This window comes from Drosophila subobscura, chromosome U, assembly GCF_008121235.1.
Source record: "Drosophila subobscura isolate 14011-0131.10 chromosome U, UCBerk_Dsub_1.0, whole genome shotgun sequence".
Taxonomy (NCBI): Eukaryota; Metazoa; Arthropoda; class Insecta; order Diptera; family Drosophilidae; genus Drosophila; species Drosophila subobscura.
The window spans coordinates 7,503,670-7,520,579 of record NC_048534.1 but is presented as its reverse complement, the minus strand read 5'-3'; the positions used below and the strand labels follow the sequence as shown (position 1 = coordinate 7,520,579).

The 16,910-nt window shown below is 41.2% G+C and overlaps 1 protein-coding gene across 1 annotated transcript; it reads right to left on the bottom strand.

Moving 5' to 3' along the window:
- Nucleotides 1-11,590: 11,590 nt before the first annotated feature.
- On the bottom strand, nt 11,591-16,843 carry LOC117901510 (cGMP-dependent protein kinase 1). The gene is made up of 10 exons (XM_034812280.1): nt 16,677-16,843; nt 15,218-15,289; nt 13,995-14,879; nt 13,780-13,928; nt 13,406-13,689; nt 13,176-13,345; nt 12,885-13,123; nt 12,508-12,825; nt 12,218-12,449; nt 11,591-12,153 (listed from the first exon to the last, which is right to left on the bottom strand). The coding sequence occupies exons 1-10, from the start codon at nt 16,779-16,781 to the stop codon at nt 11,638-11,640; spliced, it is 2,970 nt and encodes a 989-aa protein (XP_034668171.1). The 5' UTR covers nt 16,782-16,843; the 3' UTR covers nt 11,591-11,637.
- Nucleotides 16,844-16,910: the final 67 nt, after the last annotated feature.

Sequence of the window (16,910 nt, the reverse complement as noted above, 5' to 3'; positions counted from 1 at the left end):
CACGCCAATTTAAACTTGAATGAATATTCAACGAACTTTTCGTATTTATGTATAAATTTATGCCGAAATAGCACTTGGCAACTTTTTTCAATACATCCGGAGTATGAGGTTTTATGGCACACAAAGCCAAAAGCATGGCAAAATAAATTGATTGTTAAATGGGTCTGAAGAGTGGGCAGAAAAAAATCTGTACCGATTTCTGCGCTCACTTTGTATGCATATTTGAAGTACTTGGGGACTGGCTGGCTTTCAGCCCAACAGGCAATTAAACCTAATTGGCAAGTAGACTCTGGAAGTCGAACTACTTTTTAGGAAGACGTTTTGATTTTGGCTCTTGGAGTGGCGGTTCTTGGTGACCTGGAATTTTGTAAGAAAACTTGATGTATCCTTTTGTAATATGATGTCGTATGATTGTAAGTAGTTTCCTGATATGTTCAGTAGTAAATATTTGTAACTTAAATGCGCTCAACTGCATAACAGATTTTATGACATCTTAATGCGCGTTTTCAGCTGCCTTTGGCATGTCCCTGCTTTGGTTTCTTTCTGTTAAATTCTTCCTATCTTTTTCCCCCACTTGAACTTCAATACCAAGCCATGCTTGGATTAAACACGCATGAGCGGTTGCCTTCTTTGCTGCTGTCTGTCGCTCCAATAAAAGAAATCTGTCAAATTCAAACGCTCGTAAACGTCTTGTACAGCCAGCAATTCGAGCGTCCAAATGGTTATGATGTTTTGTAACTGTTTACCCCGTCATAGCTTTTTTTTGTTACCCACACGTCATGCCAAATGCGTAACAACACAAACCATTACCAGCTTATCATATTGTTAAAACTTTACGTTCAAGTTTCGGACCTTAGCGGAAGTTCTTTTGTCCAGTTACCGCGACTTGCTCTGGGAAGTTCAAACATTGAATAATGTTTAGGAGCGTTTCACCAGCAAGAAGAATAATAAAACATGCAACAACAAACTAACAGTGAGTGAAAATTAGCACAGTTCAATCAATATAACGAATGTATGCAGATACATGGACGAATAAAATCAAAAATTGAATCAAAAAGTAATCCACAAAGCCGGCAATGGCAGTGGCACATGCAGTGTGGGCCAAGGGGCGTCACTCACCACACATGTGCGCCACATTTTACTTGTTAGATGCTGACCTACTGAACGAGCATAACTGAGCATAAAATCTGTAACACAGTTCTGGGCGCTGTGTCTGCACATTCAAGAGAGAATGAGAGAGAGACGAGGCGAATGTTCTCTATACAGCATTCAGCCGAAGAGATGTTCGGCATGAGTCGGAAGCAATCGGTTTAGTTCGTATCTTAGTACAACCCTGTCTAGCGAATCGGGATGCTGTTGCGCTTTTTCATCGAGGCTACCCTCAAAAGTTCGGTGTCTGCCCATACGTGCGGTCGTCCTGCGGATTGTAAATTCTTCTCCACTCAGAAACCATAATTCCTTTACGACGCGTGGTTTTTGCGCCTCTTTCGAATTAACAGCGTATTTAATTTCCTGCTGCCAGAGCGTGATAGTTGTGCTGCAGGCTATGCGTTCCCAGAACAAATTAGATGTACAAATAAATTGTGTCGAAATGTGGGTCTAGCTGTGACTGTCAATTTCTAAGTTATCTCGCCTCGCCCCGCCGTTCGTGTAACTAAATAATGTTTGGGTTTTGGCTAACCGAAATGTCAGTGAACAGTGACCAGTAGGCGGAAGTGTTTAGTGCTGGTAATGATACGTGCTTGTGTCTCATCCAATCATTTGAAATCATAGTTTTTAGCTTATACGCAAGTCAAAGAAATCCTTCAGCCCTTTACCTGCAAGTGTGTTGGCATTTGTGAGTGGTGCTTGTACTTCACATTAGCATTATTAAAATTTGCCAAATGGCTGAGAGCAAACACTCGGCGCGGCACAGAATTCCATTAACTGGGCTTCCCAAAGTCAACACAGAGCGACTTGACCCATCAACGTATGCCTTCTGCTACCACAAAAGCATGGAACAGACTCTCCTCCAACACATATGTGCGTCTGTATGTATTTATTTAAATATATACATATATGCCACACATGTGTGTGCGTGTGCGTGTGTGAATTCGTGCTTGAAATATCCTTGAACTTTATTGTTTGTACATCAGTGGTTTGCACGCTCTGTGCGGGGCAGGCTTTAAAATCCACCGTGGCATTTCCTTGGTCTTGCTCTGTTTTCGTTCACTTGTTTTTGGTTTTTATTAACAAACTGCCAGTCGCAACAATACATCGTTTTGCCATTGAAAATATATGTTCATACATACATGCATATGTTTGTGTTCATTTTTTAGACTGTTTTTAGAACCTTTTTATGTTTGTTAGTTTTTATTGCAACTTTTTTCTATGAGCCATAACACTGAAAAGTTTTGAGCAAACAGTGTTTGGTTTGTGTGTTTTTAAACAAGCATTGCATTGCTGATTTTTAAACACAGAAAAGAGGAATAAGACTCTATGAATAGATGTGTGTTTAAATATGTGAATGCTGGGAACTTTCCACACTAAACCACATGGAATTTTAGCAATTTTAAAGCTAAAGTTTTACTCATCCAACATTTCATTACAAAGATTACGATTCATCTGATTTACCTGCAATTTAAAATATTAATACAGTGATGTTATTCAAGTCAAGAACGTGGTAGACAAATAAAATGATTTAAAAGTGAAGCTAAAACCAGGAAGTTCTCACTGAACGCCATGGAATACATCGAAAATCCACGTGTGCCGAGATGCGGTCGTTCCGGAATGTAAATGGTAAAACAAATTTTAACATTAGCTCATATTATATTATTATTTTGTTCTTTTTTTAATCTCTTCTCTTGGGCTTCTTAAAGAATTAACAATTGTGCTGAAAAGTTAAACCATTTGGAATTTTCAATGGTTGCCATTGTTGGCATTGATTTCATTGCGGGCTTTACATCATCCATGTTATCTTTGAGCCTTTGTCTTTTTGGCAGTTCCAAAAAAGTGACAGAAGGGCAGTCAGTTTGCCAAGCAAAAAGTGTAGGATCATCGAGGCCAGCAAACATAATAAAAAAAGGAAATGAAAAAATGTTAAAACAAATATAATCATGAGGAAGTGAACTCCAGGCTTTTGAACACCCACAACTGAGATGCTCTCCACTGAGCATTGTGCATTTTTAGATGATATTCTAGCATCCTTCGGCAGGGTATCAACTTGGAATCGGCTTCAAGCTAAATGAGGCAATAAAGATTTATCTCTGCAGGACGCCCGCAAAAGCCAATACATCGGATTTGTCAAGGCTTTGCGCCTGGAAGTTTATTTCGTTGGCTTCTGCTTTGGCTTCGTTTTGTTGGGTGTCATCCGAAAGAATAAAACAAACAGTACGAGGAGCCCCACACATTGAGTTTATTTGCCAAAACGTAATCAATGTTCAATATTCAATGTGCATACATTTTAATTAAAGACAAAATGAAGCACACGCCATGAATAACTTAGAAATAATTATTTCCGAATGTTTATATTAGGAGAATATTCTTTAAAAAGCTGCGTATCTAAGAACATATGTACATTTGTATATATTCACGTGTTGACCCTTCTTCCTTTAGTTTTGTACAACTTTTCAGGGAAAGTTAGACAAGCTTCACACAAGTATGACAGGAACGGCAGAGCTGGGAGTTGACTGCTTATGACATCACTTAAGAAGAGCTTCAGAACTCCGGTTACACTGGCAAGTGCAGTTTCCATTTATAAAGTTTTTTTGCCGGGCTTTCAAGGCAATGACCAGCAGGGCTATGAAATTTGTTTCCTCTCTCTCGAAAGAAACATGAAAGTAGTTTTCCAGCATGGTCCCGATGTCCAGAAAACCAGAGTTCATGTCCCCTAGTAAATGGGAAAACCAAACCCTAAGCTAAATACCATTCTCCACGGCTTCAACCTAAGTTGGAAATAGTTTTGTTTTGACGTGGAAAGCCTTTAATCATTCGATAAGAAAATGCCAAATTATGTAATGATGAAAAAAAACCAGAAAAACCCACAAGCACGTTGGGAGTTATTGATGAGCCATTGTCTATTTCTTTGTGTTGTCTCCATTTGATACATTAACTGAATGCTCCTATGGTAGGCGTCTTCAAGTGCCTCCCTTGGTCTGTCGCAAAGCACAAACTACAAAATACACAAGAGAAAAACAATAAGTGAAGCGATTTGGTTCGAGTATGTCAGGCATACGGAAGGGACTGTTTTTGAACTTTACTCGTAGTTTTCTCTTTAAGATTTCCCAGTTATTAATAAGCATTTCACGTCTGGTAAAAAAACAACTAAGGCAAGGTCCCTTATAAGTGGTCAACATTTTGGCTGGGCCAATTTTGTACACTTGAACAATTTAAGCATTAAGAGCTCCGAAAAAAAGCAGAACTTAGAACAAGGTACGAGTATTAAAAGCCCAGAAAATCAGCAACAACAATTTGCAGGGATATCAATTTCCATTATAGCTGTACATTAACATTGGTTGAATATTCCTTGAGGATTTCGTCGTTAAAAAATAGTTTGCATCATGGAGGAGTTGAGGAGCAAGCCATTGTGTGCATCAAGCATCGAGGGAGAAATTAAGCCACAGCTTAGTCAGGCAAAAATTGGCTTCGTTCTCGTTTGTTTTTATATGAAATAAATGGTTAAGCTGCTTAAAATGCCCCGAACTATGTCCGTTTGGTTTAATTCTTATCACATTCGTACAGAGTCGCGATTATGTAACCCGTAACTAGGTTGAAATGTGCAAAACCTGTGATAAAACCCTCTGCAGAGAAAGTCATAGTAGTTATTTTTAAAAGAACAATCCGCAAATACCTTTTCAATATTTATAAGTAATCGCATTTTGTGCCACGGACACTCAGACTCCTGGAAGTTCATATTTTTGGGAGTACAAGGTACCACATGGTCGAAAGCATCGAAAGAAAACAACTTCCTTTTCGCCCATCGCCAAAGATAGTTTACCTTTTTTTTGTTATTTGCATTTGCCATAGACGTTCCATTTTGGTCAAAATGTTTTTTCTTTAGCAGTTTTTGCGGTTATCTGCTCAGCTATTATTTTTGATAAATGGCTTGGATGATTTCGTTCTTGGTCCGTGCTGTCATCAGTTTAGCTCGTACTAAAAAATCCATACATAAAGTATGTTTTGCAATAACCGATAGAAAGAAAGAGAGCCTTGAGCCCCTGGTGCCCCAAGCGTTGTGCCAACAACAGAAATAAAAATCAATTTAAAAAGAACTTTAAATGCCGCTTCATGGCAAGGCGTTATAATGAATTGTGTGAATTAATTATGTGTATTTTTTATACATTTTAATTCTGCCTTATATATCAGCATTCGTTAAACCTTTCACTCACTTCCGCACAAACTTTTAATTCAATTGAAAATATTTATTCAACATTTATGGCTACAGCAAAGGTAAAGCCTAAACATTGAATTATTTCGTGGTGCATGGCCAAACGCACAAGTGTAAATAATTGAAAAACTCGTTGCCAATGAGGGGAAGTTTCAAAGAAAAAACTTGTAAAGCAAATAGGCGGAAAACGGTTGGTGGTGCCCAATTAATAATGAATCGCTGGCCAAAAGGTAGACGGGAAATCAGCGTCTCCCGACTAATGATGCGTCCCAGTTAACAGCCAAGAGAGCTAAAAGCAATGGCGACCACGTGTAACAACAAATTACCGCCGTAAAAGCAAACAACTTGGCAGATGGCCAACGACCCCATACGAAAGGCTAAAAGTGGCCACACCAAGCCAAAATGTTTCACGAAACTTTACTCAAAGGTCGCAGGAGTTTTGCGGGGTCGGCGCTTGATTAAGCAGCAGCAAAACCTACCAATATTTTTTGTGCGTTGCTTTCATTGAAGCTCAGACGTTCTAGAAGAACTTTTAAGGTAATTTTTAGATACATTTTGCTTGCTATTGCCCCGACGTGTAATTAAATAGTACAAATTGAGCGCCCACTTGCTGGTATGCGGTTACATTTCGGGCAGTTTAGTCATGAATAGAAGAGAGAAGAAAATTTAAATTTTCCTTCGCTTTTCGGGCCGGCAATGTGGTTATGATTGTGCCTGTTTTTGTTCGTGGGCTTTACATTTCGCTGATTTCGCAAATAAATTACTTTGAGGCTGTGAAAACTTTGGCAGTAAAAAAATTATGAATCCGACAAAAGGCAATGCTTTATGTTGCGCATGCGATGTTGTTTTTTTTTGCCTTCTTATTTGCTACAAATATACCCGAAAAGTGGTCGATAATTTTCGCTTGAGCAATGACACATCTCCTAAAATGCGTTATGGCATGAACGCAATTAGATAATTACGGATCTAAATGAAACACAGTTCAGTGGGTAGTTCAAATGTTACAAAGTGTCAAGGAACAAAACGACAACATTTTGAGAAAATAATGAAGGAATAAAACACTCTCCACCTACCCACACGTGCAGACAGTTGAAAAACGCCAGAAAAAACTATAACAAATCTTTATGGCTTGCTAATAAATTAATTCAATTGAAACCCAAAGCATTTTCTTTCATTTCATTTGTGCTATACAAAGCCACTTTGTTTGGCCAACATTTTTGATTGTGTCAAAGTTAAAAGGTTGAACAAATGACACAAATTGTAAGCCAATAGAGACGATAAGTCGGGATAGTCGGGATAGTTCAAATTCCAATCCTGCGAATACCCAATTAAATCATCAATGCGGAAAATGCTCAAAATGATTTATACAGCTGAATGGAGAACTGAAATTATTAAATGTTGAAAAAGAGGACGTAAAAAGCCACCACTTTTGCACGCTTCAATGCAGCTTGCTTGACATCTGCGGGCCGGGTCCCGGGCTGGCAAGTGATAAACTTTGTTTCATTTTCGGTTCCTTGGCTCTCTTTCTGTTGACAAGACAATTTGCAAAGATATGCCCGTGCCACCGCGCAGTCACGTCAGGCAGTCAGATGTCTGCGGAGCGCACAGCACACAAACCCAAATAAAATATTAATGCGGTAGATCAAAGCGGCCAAAGCGTAAAACTTACAAACATATCCTCCTCGCAAAAAGTTTTGTTTCTCTTTTTTTTTTTGTTGGTCCAAAGTCAATTTATGGTTTTCCACCCGCATAATTTTATTTTATTTGTTGTTTGGTTGGCTCCTTGTTTGGATTCATCTGAGTGAATTATGTGCCAACGTTCGGAAGATTTTCTTAAAGCAATTAAAGCAGACACATACAAATATTGCAGAAGAATATGAAAATATGAAACTGCATGTGTAGATGTCACAATACAAGTTAAACTGCTTACAGCACAGACCAAAAACTAAGTCATTGAAGCCAACTGCGGCTGTGAGCTGGCTTGCACCGCCAAAAGCAACAATAAACATCAATTGCTTAATGCAAACAACCGCAGGAGCTCTTCGTGCCCCTTTCAGTTGTTGTGCATACACTCATGCTTATAACGGTATTCATAGACGCTGTGAACTTCCTGAAATGCCCTCTGCTCTCCACGCTGCTTCTCTGCTTCTCCCTCTGCTCTTCACGCTGCTTCTCTGCTACTCTGCTGCTTGCTTGTTTGCATTTTTGTTGTTGTTGCTGTTGCTACTCGAAAAACGGAAAAAGTGCTCTGTAAATACGCAGCGAGACGCGTCGTGTGGTATTTAGGCACACACCATGCTCTGGCCCATGGTGAAATTGCTAACAAGGTGGCATTCTCCAGTTACTGATTCACCACGCTCAGAGAGGCAAGCGCTAGAAAGAGGCTCCCTGTGGTGAAGATGTCACCTTGTAGTAAGTACTCCTTGCACCGCCCGTTCGCCTATGCATGTGTTCCCGAGTCTTTTTATGAACTTGTTAACAATCTAACGACCTTTTTGCTTGGCTACCTCTTTGTTGTTGCTTTCTTTCAATTGGTCGAGTGGCAAAAAGGTTAGCGTTGTCGATGGAGCTCATTAAATGTTTGAGCCTAGCAAATATTTGCATGCCCATTCTTGAGTTGCTCATGAAAATTACATAATTTGATTCCAACAGGAGCAGCATGTGGTAAATGTAAGCATGCACAATTGTACATAAATATGTGTACATATACATACATTTATGTTGACAATTTGTCTGCATCTTCATGGTTGTCTGTAACAGTTTTTCTTTTGAGAAATCTTGAGAAAATAAAACCTTTTGATTTGTCAGTATCTACTAATCTGTTCACAAAAAACAGTCCCTAATAAATATTACATGCACAAGAGCCCAGGCTTTCTTGTTCTATGGCTTAGACCTATTTTCCCTAACAGCCACTCCCAAAAGTCTGCATGCATGCAGGCAACTTGGCTGCTCGGAAGACAGAGCTCGTTGATTATTCATAGTATTCAACACAGAAGTGTTTATGTGGCAAGCGGCAAGCCCCCCAACCATCGGCCACAAATTGGCTAACAGAAAAAAACATCAGCCAAAGGGACAAGCCGGACAACAAATATGCAAATTTAACTTTTTGCCCAGCACAAAAAATAAACTTTTAGTCAAGTTCTAGTTTTAGGAGCAACAAAATTGTGAATATTGTCAACAGATTTTGTTCGACCGAAGCTTATTATATTTTGCTGCCAAGTGGGAGTGGTACACCGGACATGCCACCACCCGTGTCCTGTTTATAATTGCTGTTCTTGTTACTGATGCCACACGTGCTCATAGAACTGGCTTCTTGGAAGCATTTGTACGATTGCTAATGGTACAATTTCAGGGCTTATTTGTTGGGGATTGTTCCCGTGGAGACTGGCTCAGACCTTGTGCCAATCGTTATTGAACTCTCTCAAATTTAAACTGTACCCATGGTGATCCCATGTACAGTCTGTGCGACGGAAAGTGGCCAACTGTGAGTCGCATTTGGGAAATGGTTGCTGCTGCACATGGGCAGCGTCAGCAGTGATTTGTTTTGTAATTTGTGTGCAGATGCTGATTCAGTGTTGAGTCCTGCTGCAGCCGCACTCAATGAACTATTCTTTCTGGAACTATATATAGAGTTTTAGACCTAGGAAGTTACATGGTAACCACACCCTGATTGTCGAAACAAATTTTCTTGGAAGCGCCAGCCCAGGCCCAGAACGATATTCAAAATAAATATGTAATTTCTCGGTTGCCCATGGATATGGGCAATGCTTTGCCCTTTTCGTGCTGTAAGGTTTTGTAAGGAAAAAGTAAACAATAGTCCCATTGATTAGGGTGTAATTTTAGTTCAGAGTTTGCCTACAAGCCCGGAATATAATTTGCATTTGTATCGACGGGACGGTCGAGACCCCAAAGGTCTTTCCACAAGTGCGGATACGCATGTAAAGGCAATGTAAAATTGTTGAGCAGCTATGGCCATGCATATATTAAGTATTTGAGCTTGTTTTTTCTGCCTCACTGAGATTGTGTATTACAAAAAAATGCTGCTCCGTCGGCTATGTTTCAGTATACAAAATAGTTGTAAGCTTTTGCCATTTCGCTGCTTATTTTGCCTTCTTCTTTTGCAAACAAGAAACTGCACACACACATAATGAAAACAGTTGCACGGAAATGTTTACAGTGGAAAATAAAACATGTTCGACCAAGCGAAACGGTTCACAGTCGACCCGCAATAACAAATGATAATTGATAATAACATTTTGCTACCTTCCGTCCGCTGAAAAACTGCAGCGAAAAATGAAAGAAGTATGTAAAGGAAATCAATGAAAATAATGGTGACAAAATGTTGCCACAATATTAATTTTGTGGCACCCAGAAGCCGAATGGAATGAAAGGAGCCCCGAGAACATTTTAGCAATTTCCGCTGCTCCTTTTGGATGTGAAAAATGTTTCATTTTGCTTCTGTCGCAGGTCGCCTCAATGCACGACTATGCCACTTCTCAGACAGCAATAACATTTCTATGCGACTGAGCACCGCGTCGACAAAGTTAGACGAAATGTCATCATTTCAAATGGGAAACTGTGCGCACTTATCTGACAACGAAGACGAGCCAAAGGGGGGGAGTGGAACAAAATATGGCGCTTCGTTTCCAGCAGAGATGTGGGCACCGAGCGACTGTAGGAAAAGGTTAACTAAGGAAGCCATGCAAAATGCTTTTTTATTTCCACAAAATTGTTGGACCCACAAAAAACACACACAACTCCTGTGCATAAAGAGCGAGGTAGAGCGAACCCTTCAAAGGTCCCTGCCAGTCAGTCCCTCTTACGTTTCTTAAACGAAGCGTAAAATTGTTAAATGAGTGCGAATGTCTAGAGAGAAAAGGTTCCACCTTCTCCCACTCTGTTGACCATTTGGTAACGTCAGCGTTTCTGTTGAATTATTGATTAATAAACTGGACTCGACGTGCACGTTTCGGCATTTTTCTGAGAATGATTTTACTCTGCCGTAAATCTGTATTATTGAAGACCAAAAATTATATAAATCGATAGAAAAACGAGAAGGGACGTGTGAGACGCGTCTTACGCGTCACAACTTTTATACCCGGCACTCAGTACTACATCTGTACCTTAACTGTTGTTTGTCAAATTGTACATCTTTTCTTCATCTATCATCTACATCTACAACACTTCTCACGCCAACACGCTCCTTAAGCTCGCCCCCCTTCCCCAGAGACATACACTGCAGAGTCATGGCAGAGGCAGAGCCGCGGCAGAGGCAAAGGCCGCTCACTGCAGAGGCAGAGTGTGAATGAGAGAATGTGTAAAAAACAAATATAAGCTGCGGGACGGGTTGGATTTAGCCACTGCAAATTAATTAATTAATTCTTCATTCTGGCTATAATAATGGTCCAATCGGATCCCAATTTGGTGATCTGATAGAAAGAGTCCTTCCCTAGCGAATGGCGTTTTCTTGTATCTTCAAAATTGTAGGTTTGGGATGTTTTCGCCCTATTGCGGGGGCGGAAGGGGTTTCAGTGTGAGTATACAGCAGTCTGGATGCAAAATTTGGTGGCTCTAGCTTTTATAGTCTCTGAGATCTAGGCGCTCAACAAGACGGACGGACAAACGGACAGACAGACAGACAGACATGGCTCTATCGACTCGTCTATTGATGCTGATCAAGAATATATATACTTTATGGGGTCGGAAGCGTTTCCTTCTGTGCGTTACGTACAACCGTTATTCGCACAAATAAAATATTCCCTATTTACTGTTCGAGTACCGGGTATAATGAAGCTGCTGATATAGAGAAAGATGTGGCACAATTTAGTAGCCATTATCCAATGTCTTTCAATGGAGAACAGATATGTAAATTTTCTTTTATTGTTACTTTATCAACTGATGCCGGAGTCGATGCCGTTCGACCAGCACTGAGTGACGTAAAATCTTAATTAAAAGTTTCTTTGTTTATTCGTCGGTGTGTTCTGATGATAGCAAAGGAACAAAGTTTGCTGTTCTAATTGATTCCGCGAATAAAAATAAGGTGATGAATGAACTGCTACACTTTGCAGCGGATCCGATCACTTGGGTAAAATTGAACATTACAAAACTAATGCAAGTCTAAGGCTTAAGTAGCTATGAATTTATTTTTAATATTAAAGATTTAACAGTATTGCTTAGCCGCGACTTAAAATGGTATAAATATAAATGCAACTTACATTAATTAACTTAAGCTTAAGTGTATCATAATTCTACTTATGGCATATTTGTAAGCACTAAAAGTCGATGTCCCAACCGCTTAATTCTTCGGGTGGTTCATAATCGTTTTCCACGCCAGACGGCCCAAAATATTGCAAGTCTGTCCAACTTTTCAAGGGTCGCTTTATTGGGGATGGCAGCTGTTTGTTTTTCAGCCGCTGCCAATCCAGACTTTCGAACCAACTGTGTCGCTTGATATCGGAAATTCCCTTGCGCTGATAGCCCAAACGCTCGGCCGGCAATTGTTTGCACAAATGACGAACCAAATGCTGTGCGGGTTTTGGGATTCGAGTGGGCATGTGGATGACATCGATGCCGCTGAGGATTTGCTGATAAATCTTGATTTGATTCACGCCTCTAAAGGGCGTTTTGCCCACTAGCAGCTCGTATATTAGAATGCCCAATGCCCAGTAGTCGACGGCACGATCGTGTCCACGATCCAAAATAATCTCGGGTGCCACGTACTCAGGCGTGCCGGCAAAGGTGTTTGTCTTCTCATTGGGACGAACATATTTGGAAAAACCAAAGTCAACCTGGGGAATAATTAATGTAATTAAATGATTTTTGATTCACAAATATAAATATGATTTAATTTACCAATTTGCAGTAACCATCTGTGCCCAGCATGAGGTTCTCCGGCTTCAAGTCCCTGTAAATGAAATTATGCGAGTGCAAGAAATCAAACGCCTCGACCACACAGCCGGCTATAAACTTGGCGGTCTTTTCATCGAAATACTGCCGCTTCGACATCACTGTCCACACATCACCGCCCATGCAGGCTTCCATCAGAAAGTAAACATATTTGTCATTCCGGTATGTGCGATAGAGTCTACAACAAAAAGAGATGTTTGCAAAAAGAGGAGTCGATTAGATACTCGAACACTCACTGCACTATGAAGGGAGAGTTCCTGCACTTGATCATCACATTCTTCTCATTGTAGACGTGCTCGATTTGGTCCTGCTTGACCACCTCAATCTTCTTGATAATCTTCAGGGCAAAGGTTTGCTGGCCATGGGCCACCAGATCCACACGTCCAAATGCACCGGCTCCCAGTGTGGCAACTTTCTTCAGTTCAGAGATGGCAATTTGGGCATGTTCGTTATCGAATTCCACACTTTTGTTGCTGAATCGACCATGGGTTTCAATGCGTTGATTCGGCTTCTCGCGCAGCTGCTTAATGGTGCCCAAATAGCTTATAAAAGCTCTGTTTCAAAAGTACATTTTATATTTTAGCCCTGTGTCGATGTCTCTGTTGCAACTCACTCTCTGTCCAACTTGAGCACCTCTGTGCCTGGTGCATCTGCATAGACACTGGCCTGCCGCACATCCGCATTTAGGAGCGCCTGTTCGCCAAAGTAATCGCCCCGCTTCCGCATTGCCACAACTTGTTCCTGGCTGGACGCGTCCTCCTTCTTTATGGTTACTGTTCCGCCTCGAATGATGTAGAACTCGTTTCCTATCTCGCCTTCACGTACAATGCAGCTGCCAGTCTTATAGAATTTCTATCGAACAATCTTTGTTAATAAATGAATAGCAAAAGTGTCTGGCTATTACCCTTTGCAGGAGATCAACAACTTTGTTGAGCAAGCTCTTGTCGAGCTCTTGCAGAAATGGAACCGATCGAAGGAATTGCAGGTTCTCCTCACGCTCCCTGGAGCCTGAGATTTGCATGATGGTTCGAAAGGTCTCACGTTCTATTTTCCACACTCGGGCATCGGTGGCAGCTAGGGGGAACAGCAGAAGATGAAGCAAGAGAACTTTGGTTCACTCCATAAGCTACTTACCCTTAATGGTTGCCTGCCTGGGAGCATTGTAGAGTATTGCCAGCTCCCCAAAGACAGTTGCCGGTCCAAAGTTAGCCACAAGCTGTCCCGCGCGTATAACCTCGTAGTGACCCTCTGCAGAGACGTATATTTCGGAGCCTTCCTCGTGCTCGTGTATGATGTAACTATCCTTTTTGTAGCTGGCCGGCGCCATTGCACTGATAACCATCTCCTTGCGCTCTTTGTCCATGAGGTTATTCAGGAAGTCATTGCGCTCAATGGCCATGTGGATGAGATTATGTGTGCTGCGATGCGGATTGGGATTGGCATTGGGATTGGGATTGGGTAATAGTCGATGATTATTTTTTGTTTGTTTGTTTGTTTGCTTTACTTACGCTTTGTCTTTTGTAATTGATTGAATTTCAATGTCGCCTTGAATGGGATGAGTCGGTCGTATATAGATCAGGCCACCCTCCACGCGATGAGCCTTTGTAGTCACTGATTCCTCGCCATCGCAGCTTCCCTTAGGTGTTGGCATTTGTTCCTTGCAGTTTCGGGTGTTTGGCAGGTAAGCAAATGGACAAATGGTCTTGGAAACCTTATTACTTACTTGATTGTTTGTAGCCTCCAAAGGCGCCAGTTTCTCATCAGTTTGTTGATTCTGCTGGCACTCGACGCTGCGCTTCTTCCGCAAGTGCAGAGGTGTGCCGGGCACCAACAGCTCCGTTGGCATCGGCGGTGCTGGCGGTATGTGAATATCGGACATGGTGGATACTCGTCGGCGACGATGATTGTCTGTGCTGCTCTTTGTCAGACCATGGAGGGACACAGTGCTGCTACTTTTGCCATTGATTGTAGTCGCTAGCAGCTCTCCCGTTCCGCCTTCTTGGGGCAGGTTGCTGTTGTTGCTGTTGTTGTTGTTGGTATCGCTGCTTTGCCAGGACAAAGTATCGTCTTTTGGTTCTGTGCTTAGTTCCTGTGTGTGACCAATGAAAAACTTGACTTTTCCCTCTGATAAAGGTGTTGGGACCTCATCAATTATGCCATTCTCATTCACTTTGAGTTTTGACTTGCCATCCATGGCATCATCACCACAGGCACCGCCATCTGCATTCTCCTCCTCCTCCTCCTCCTCCTCCGCATCAACAAATTCGATATTGGGCGCCTCTGTGGGCAGGGCTGTCGGTCGCCGCTCTTTGACTGGTTTTAATTTTGAATTTGAGCGTGTGACATTAATTGGATTGCCGTTGACAGAGTCTCCGTCTCCGTCTCCCTCTCCCTCCGCCTCCGCCTGCGTCTGGCCATTTTGCTTCTCCTTCCCTTTGCCTGCCTGCAGCTTGCTCTTGTTGGAGCGAAACTTCTTGGGCTGCCGCTGCATGCTGTTTGTATTGTTTGCATTGTAATTTTCGGCCAGCGTCTGTGGTGGGAAACTGCTGGGTGACGAAGATGAGGAGGAGGAGTTTGCGGTCGGCAGTCTTAGCCGTTGCAGTTTGGCCTAACGGCACAGGTGCGAAGAAAGCGAAAGCGAGCAAAAACCACCCCGCCAAACATTTACCAACACAAACAAGGAAGGCGCACAAGTTTATCGTTGTTGTTGTTGTTGTTGTTCGAGTTGAGTGGTGGAGTGTGGCCGTGGCCGTGGTGGATATTTGTGTTGTGTTCATCATTGGCGTGGTAGTGTGTGTGTGGTGTGTACATGTTTACAAGTGTATCGTCGATTCGAAAGTATAAGAAACATTTACATGCGTGCAAATATTAGTTGTGTTTCACAAAAACAAGCACATTTAGTCGAACTTGCACGAAAAATTCCACAGCTGTGTGCACTGAACTCACCTCACTAGCGCTGGGTGTAACGATGGGCGTGTAAAGCGGTTTCTCCTCGCGCCGAATGTACAAGCCAATTTGCTGAAACATCAGAACTATACTTTTATTCACTATACATTACATGATGCCTCTTTTCTGTTTAATTAAATGACGGTCGGGCGGCAAGCTGTATGTTTTTTGAGTATAATTACTTTGAACTAAATTGAATTCCATTTTGAGATGACTTTAAACTACTCGAAAGTATAAAGTATAAAGTTGCATCAGTTACATACATACATATGTACATATACATATATGTAATTAAGTATGGATACATGCAGTTTACATATGTACATACATCTGTGAACACCTTTAATCCGTTAGCTTGTCGATATGCCATTGAAATCTTAAAGCTTGTTTGAGGGCCATGTGTAGGCACAAATAATCACATGTCTCCCTGCAAGTCGCCTAGCTAGCTTGGCTTTGATATGCTAATCGACCTAATCGGCGACATTTTGACATGTTTTCCCTTCTCCCACGGAAGCTCAAAAAACATTTTTTTTTTTCTGATAACGGTACGACGGGCTGACTGCAATTGACAATCCACTCCGCGACTTTTGAAGTCCACAAGTTATTAAAAAAACCTCACGTTCGCTTTCATCTTCATCGTTAAGAAAAAACATGACAGCCCTCGCAGGTGTCTTAGATGGGAGATAGGCTACAGATTTGTCCGTAGATAATCACGCATGCCACGGATCCTGCATATTTATGTGACATTTGCTACGTTCTTTGCCAACATTTTCACTCGCTGTCTATATCTGTTTATTTGCTTTCATATTTTTGCATATTTGATGATAGTTCATCGTGGTATGCTTGTTATTGATAAAACGCTAAGATTGCTCAAAAAACAAGTAACATATTTAGGCTTTCAGTTTATTTGAAGTGGGCGCCTGATAAGTTTCGATGGTTTCGTGTGAACAACTCTGAAGACTCGTGTAAAAAAGAAACACATTTTCATGCCTACATTTTGAGTGGTAGAAGAGAAGACATGTGCAAATATTCCTGCCAAAATTGAGCGAATTGATAAAGGGCTTCCGTTAATTTTCCGTTTAATTTTGATAACCATTTCGAAGAGGGAACGTCATGGGTAGCGAAAGAAATGATAAGAGAAGTAAGGAACAAGGTTTCGCCTCAACACCCTATGTTGCTCAACTGAAAGAGTATTCCCGATCATCAGAGCAAAGAAAAATTGTATTAAATACTTGAACTTTTTCTTTCGTAATTTTTTGTACACTTTTTGCGGTAGGTTCTTTGTAAAAACTGTTGGAATCTTAAGGCGGAATACTTATCTATACACTAAACATTGTTTATATTTGTTCTTGCCACCTCCCCGTTTAATTGAATTAAGCACTTGCCCAACTTATCGTTTGGCTTATCAGACAGAAGCATTACCACAGCACGATCTGCATGGTGTAATGCAGAAACTCACCACGGGACTATCATGTGTGTTGAGTATCGTGTCGGTGTTCTCATCTTGCGCGGGAGTAAATTTATTTTTACTTCGATGATGGAACAAACGCGGAAAGCAGGCCATATTGTCGCCTGCCTTTTTGTTTTTTATTTATTTGTATGTTTATTTGCGTATTTGGTCGCGTGCGGTTTTGTTATTTCACTTGTTAATATTTTATTTTATTTTATTACTTTATTTGGCACATGAAATCCT

Bases quoted from the DNA above. Each gene is read 5' to 3' on its own strand.
- LOC117901510 (XM_034812280.1), bottom strand. From the start codon at position 16,781: ATGGCCTGCTTTCCGCGTTTGTTCCATCATCGAAGTAAAAATAAATTT. The intron at 14,880-15,217 runs GTGAGTTCAGTG...CTGTGCCGTTAG, and splicing joins TTACACCCAGCGCTAGTGAG to GCCAAACTGCAACGGCTAAG. The intron at 13,124-13,175 runs GTAATAGCCAGA...ATTGTTCGATAG, and splicing joins TTGTTGATCTCCTGCAAAGG to AAATTCTATAAGACTGGCAG.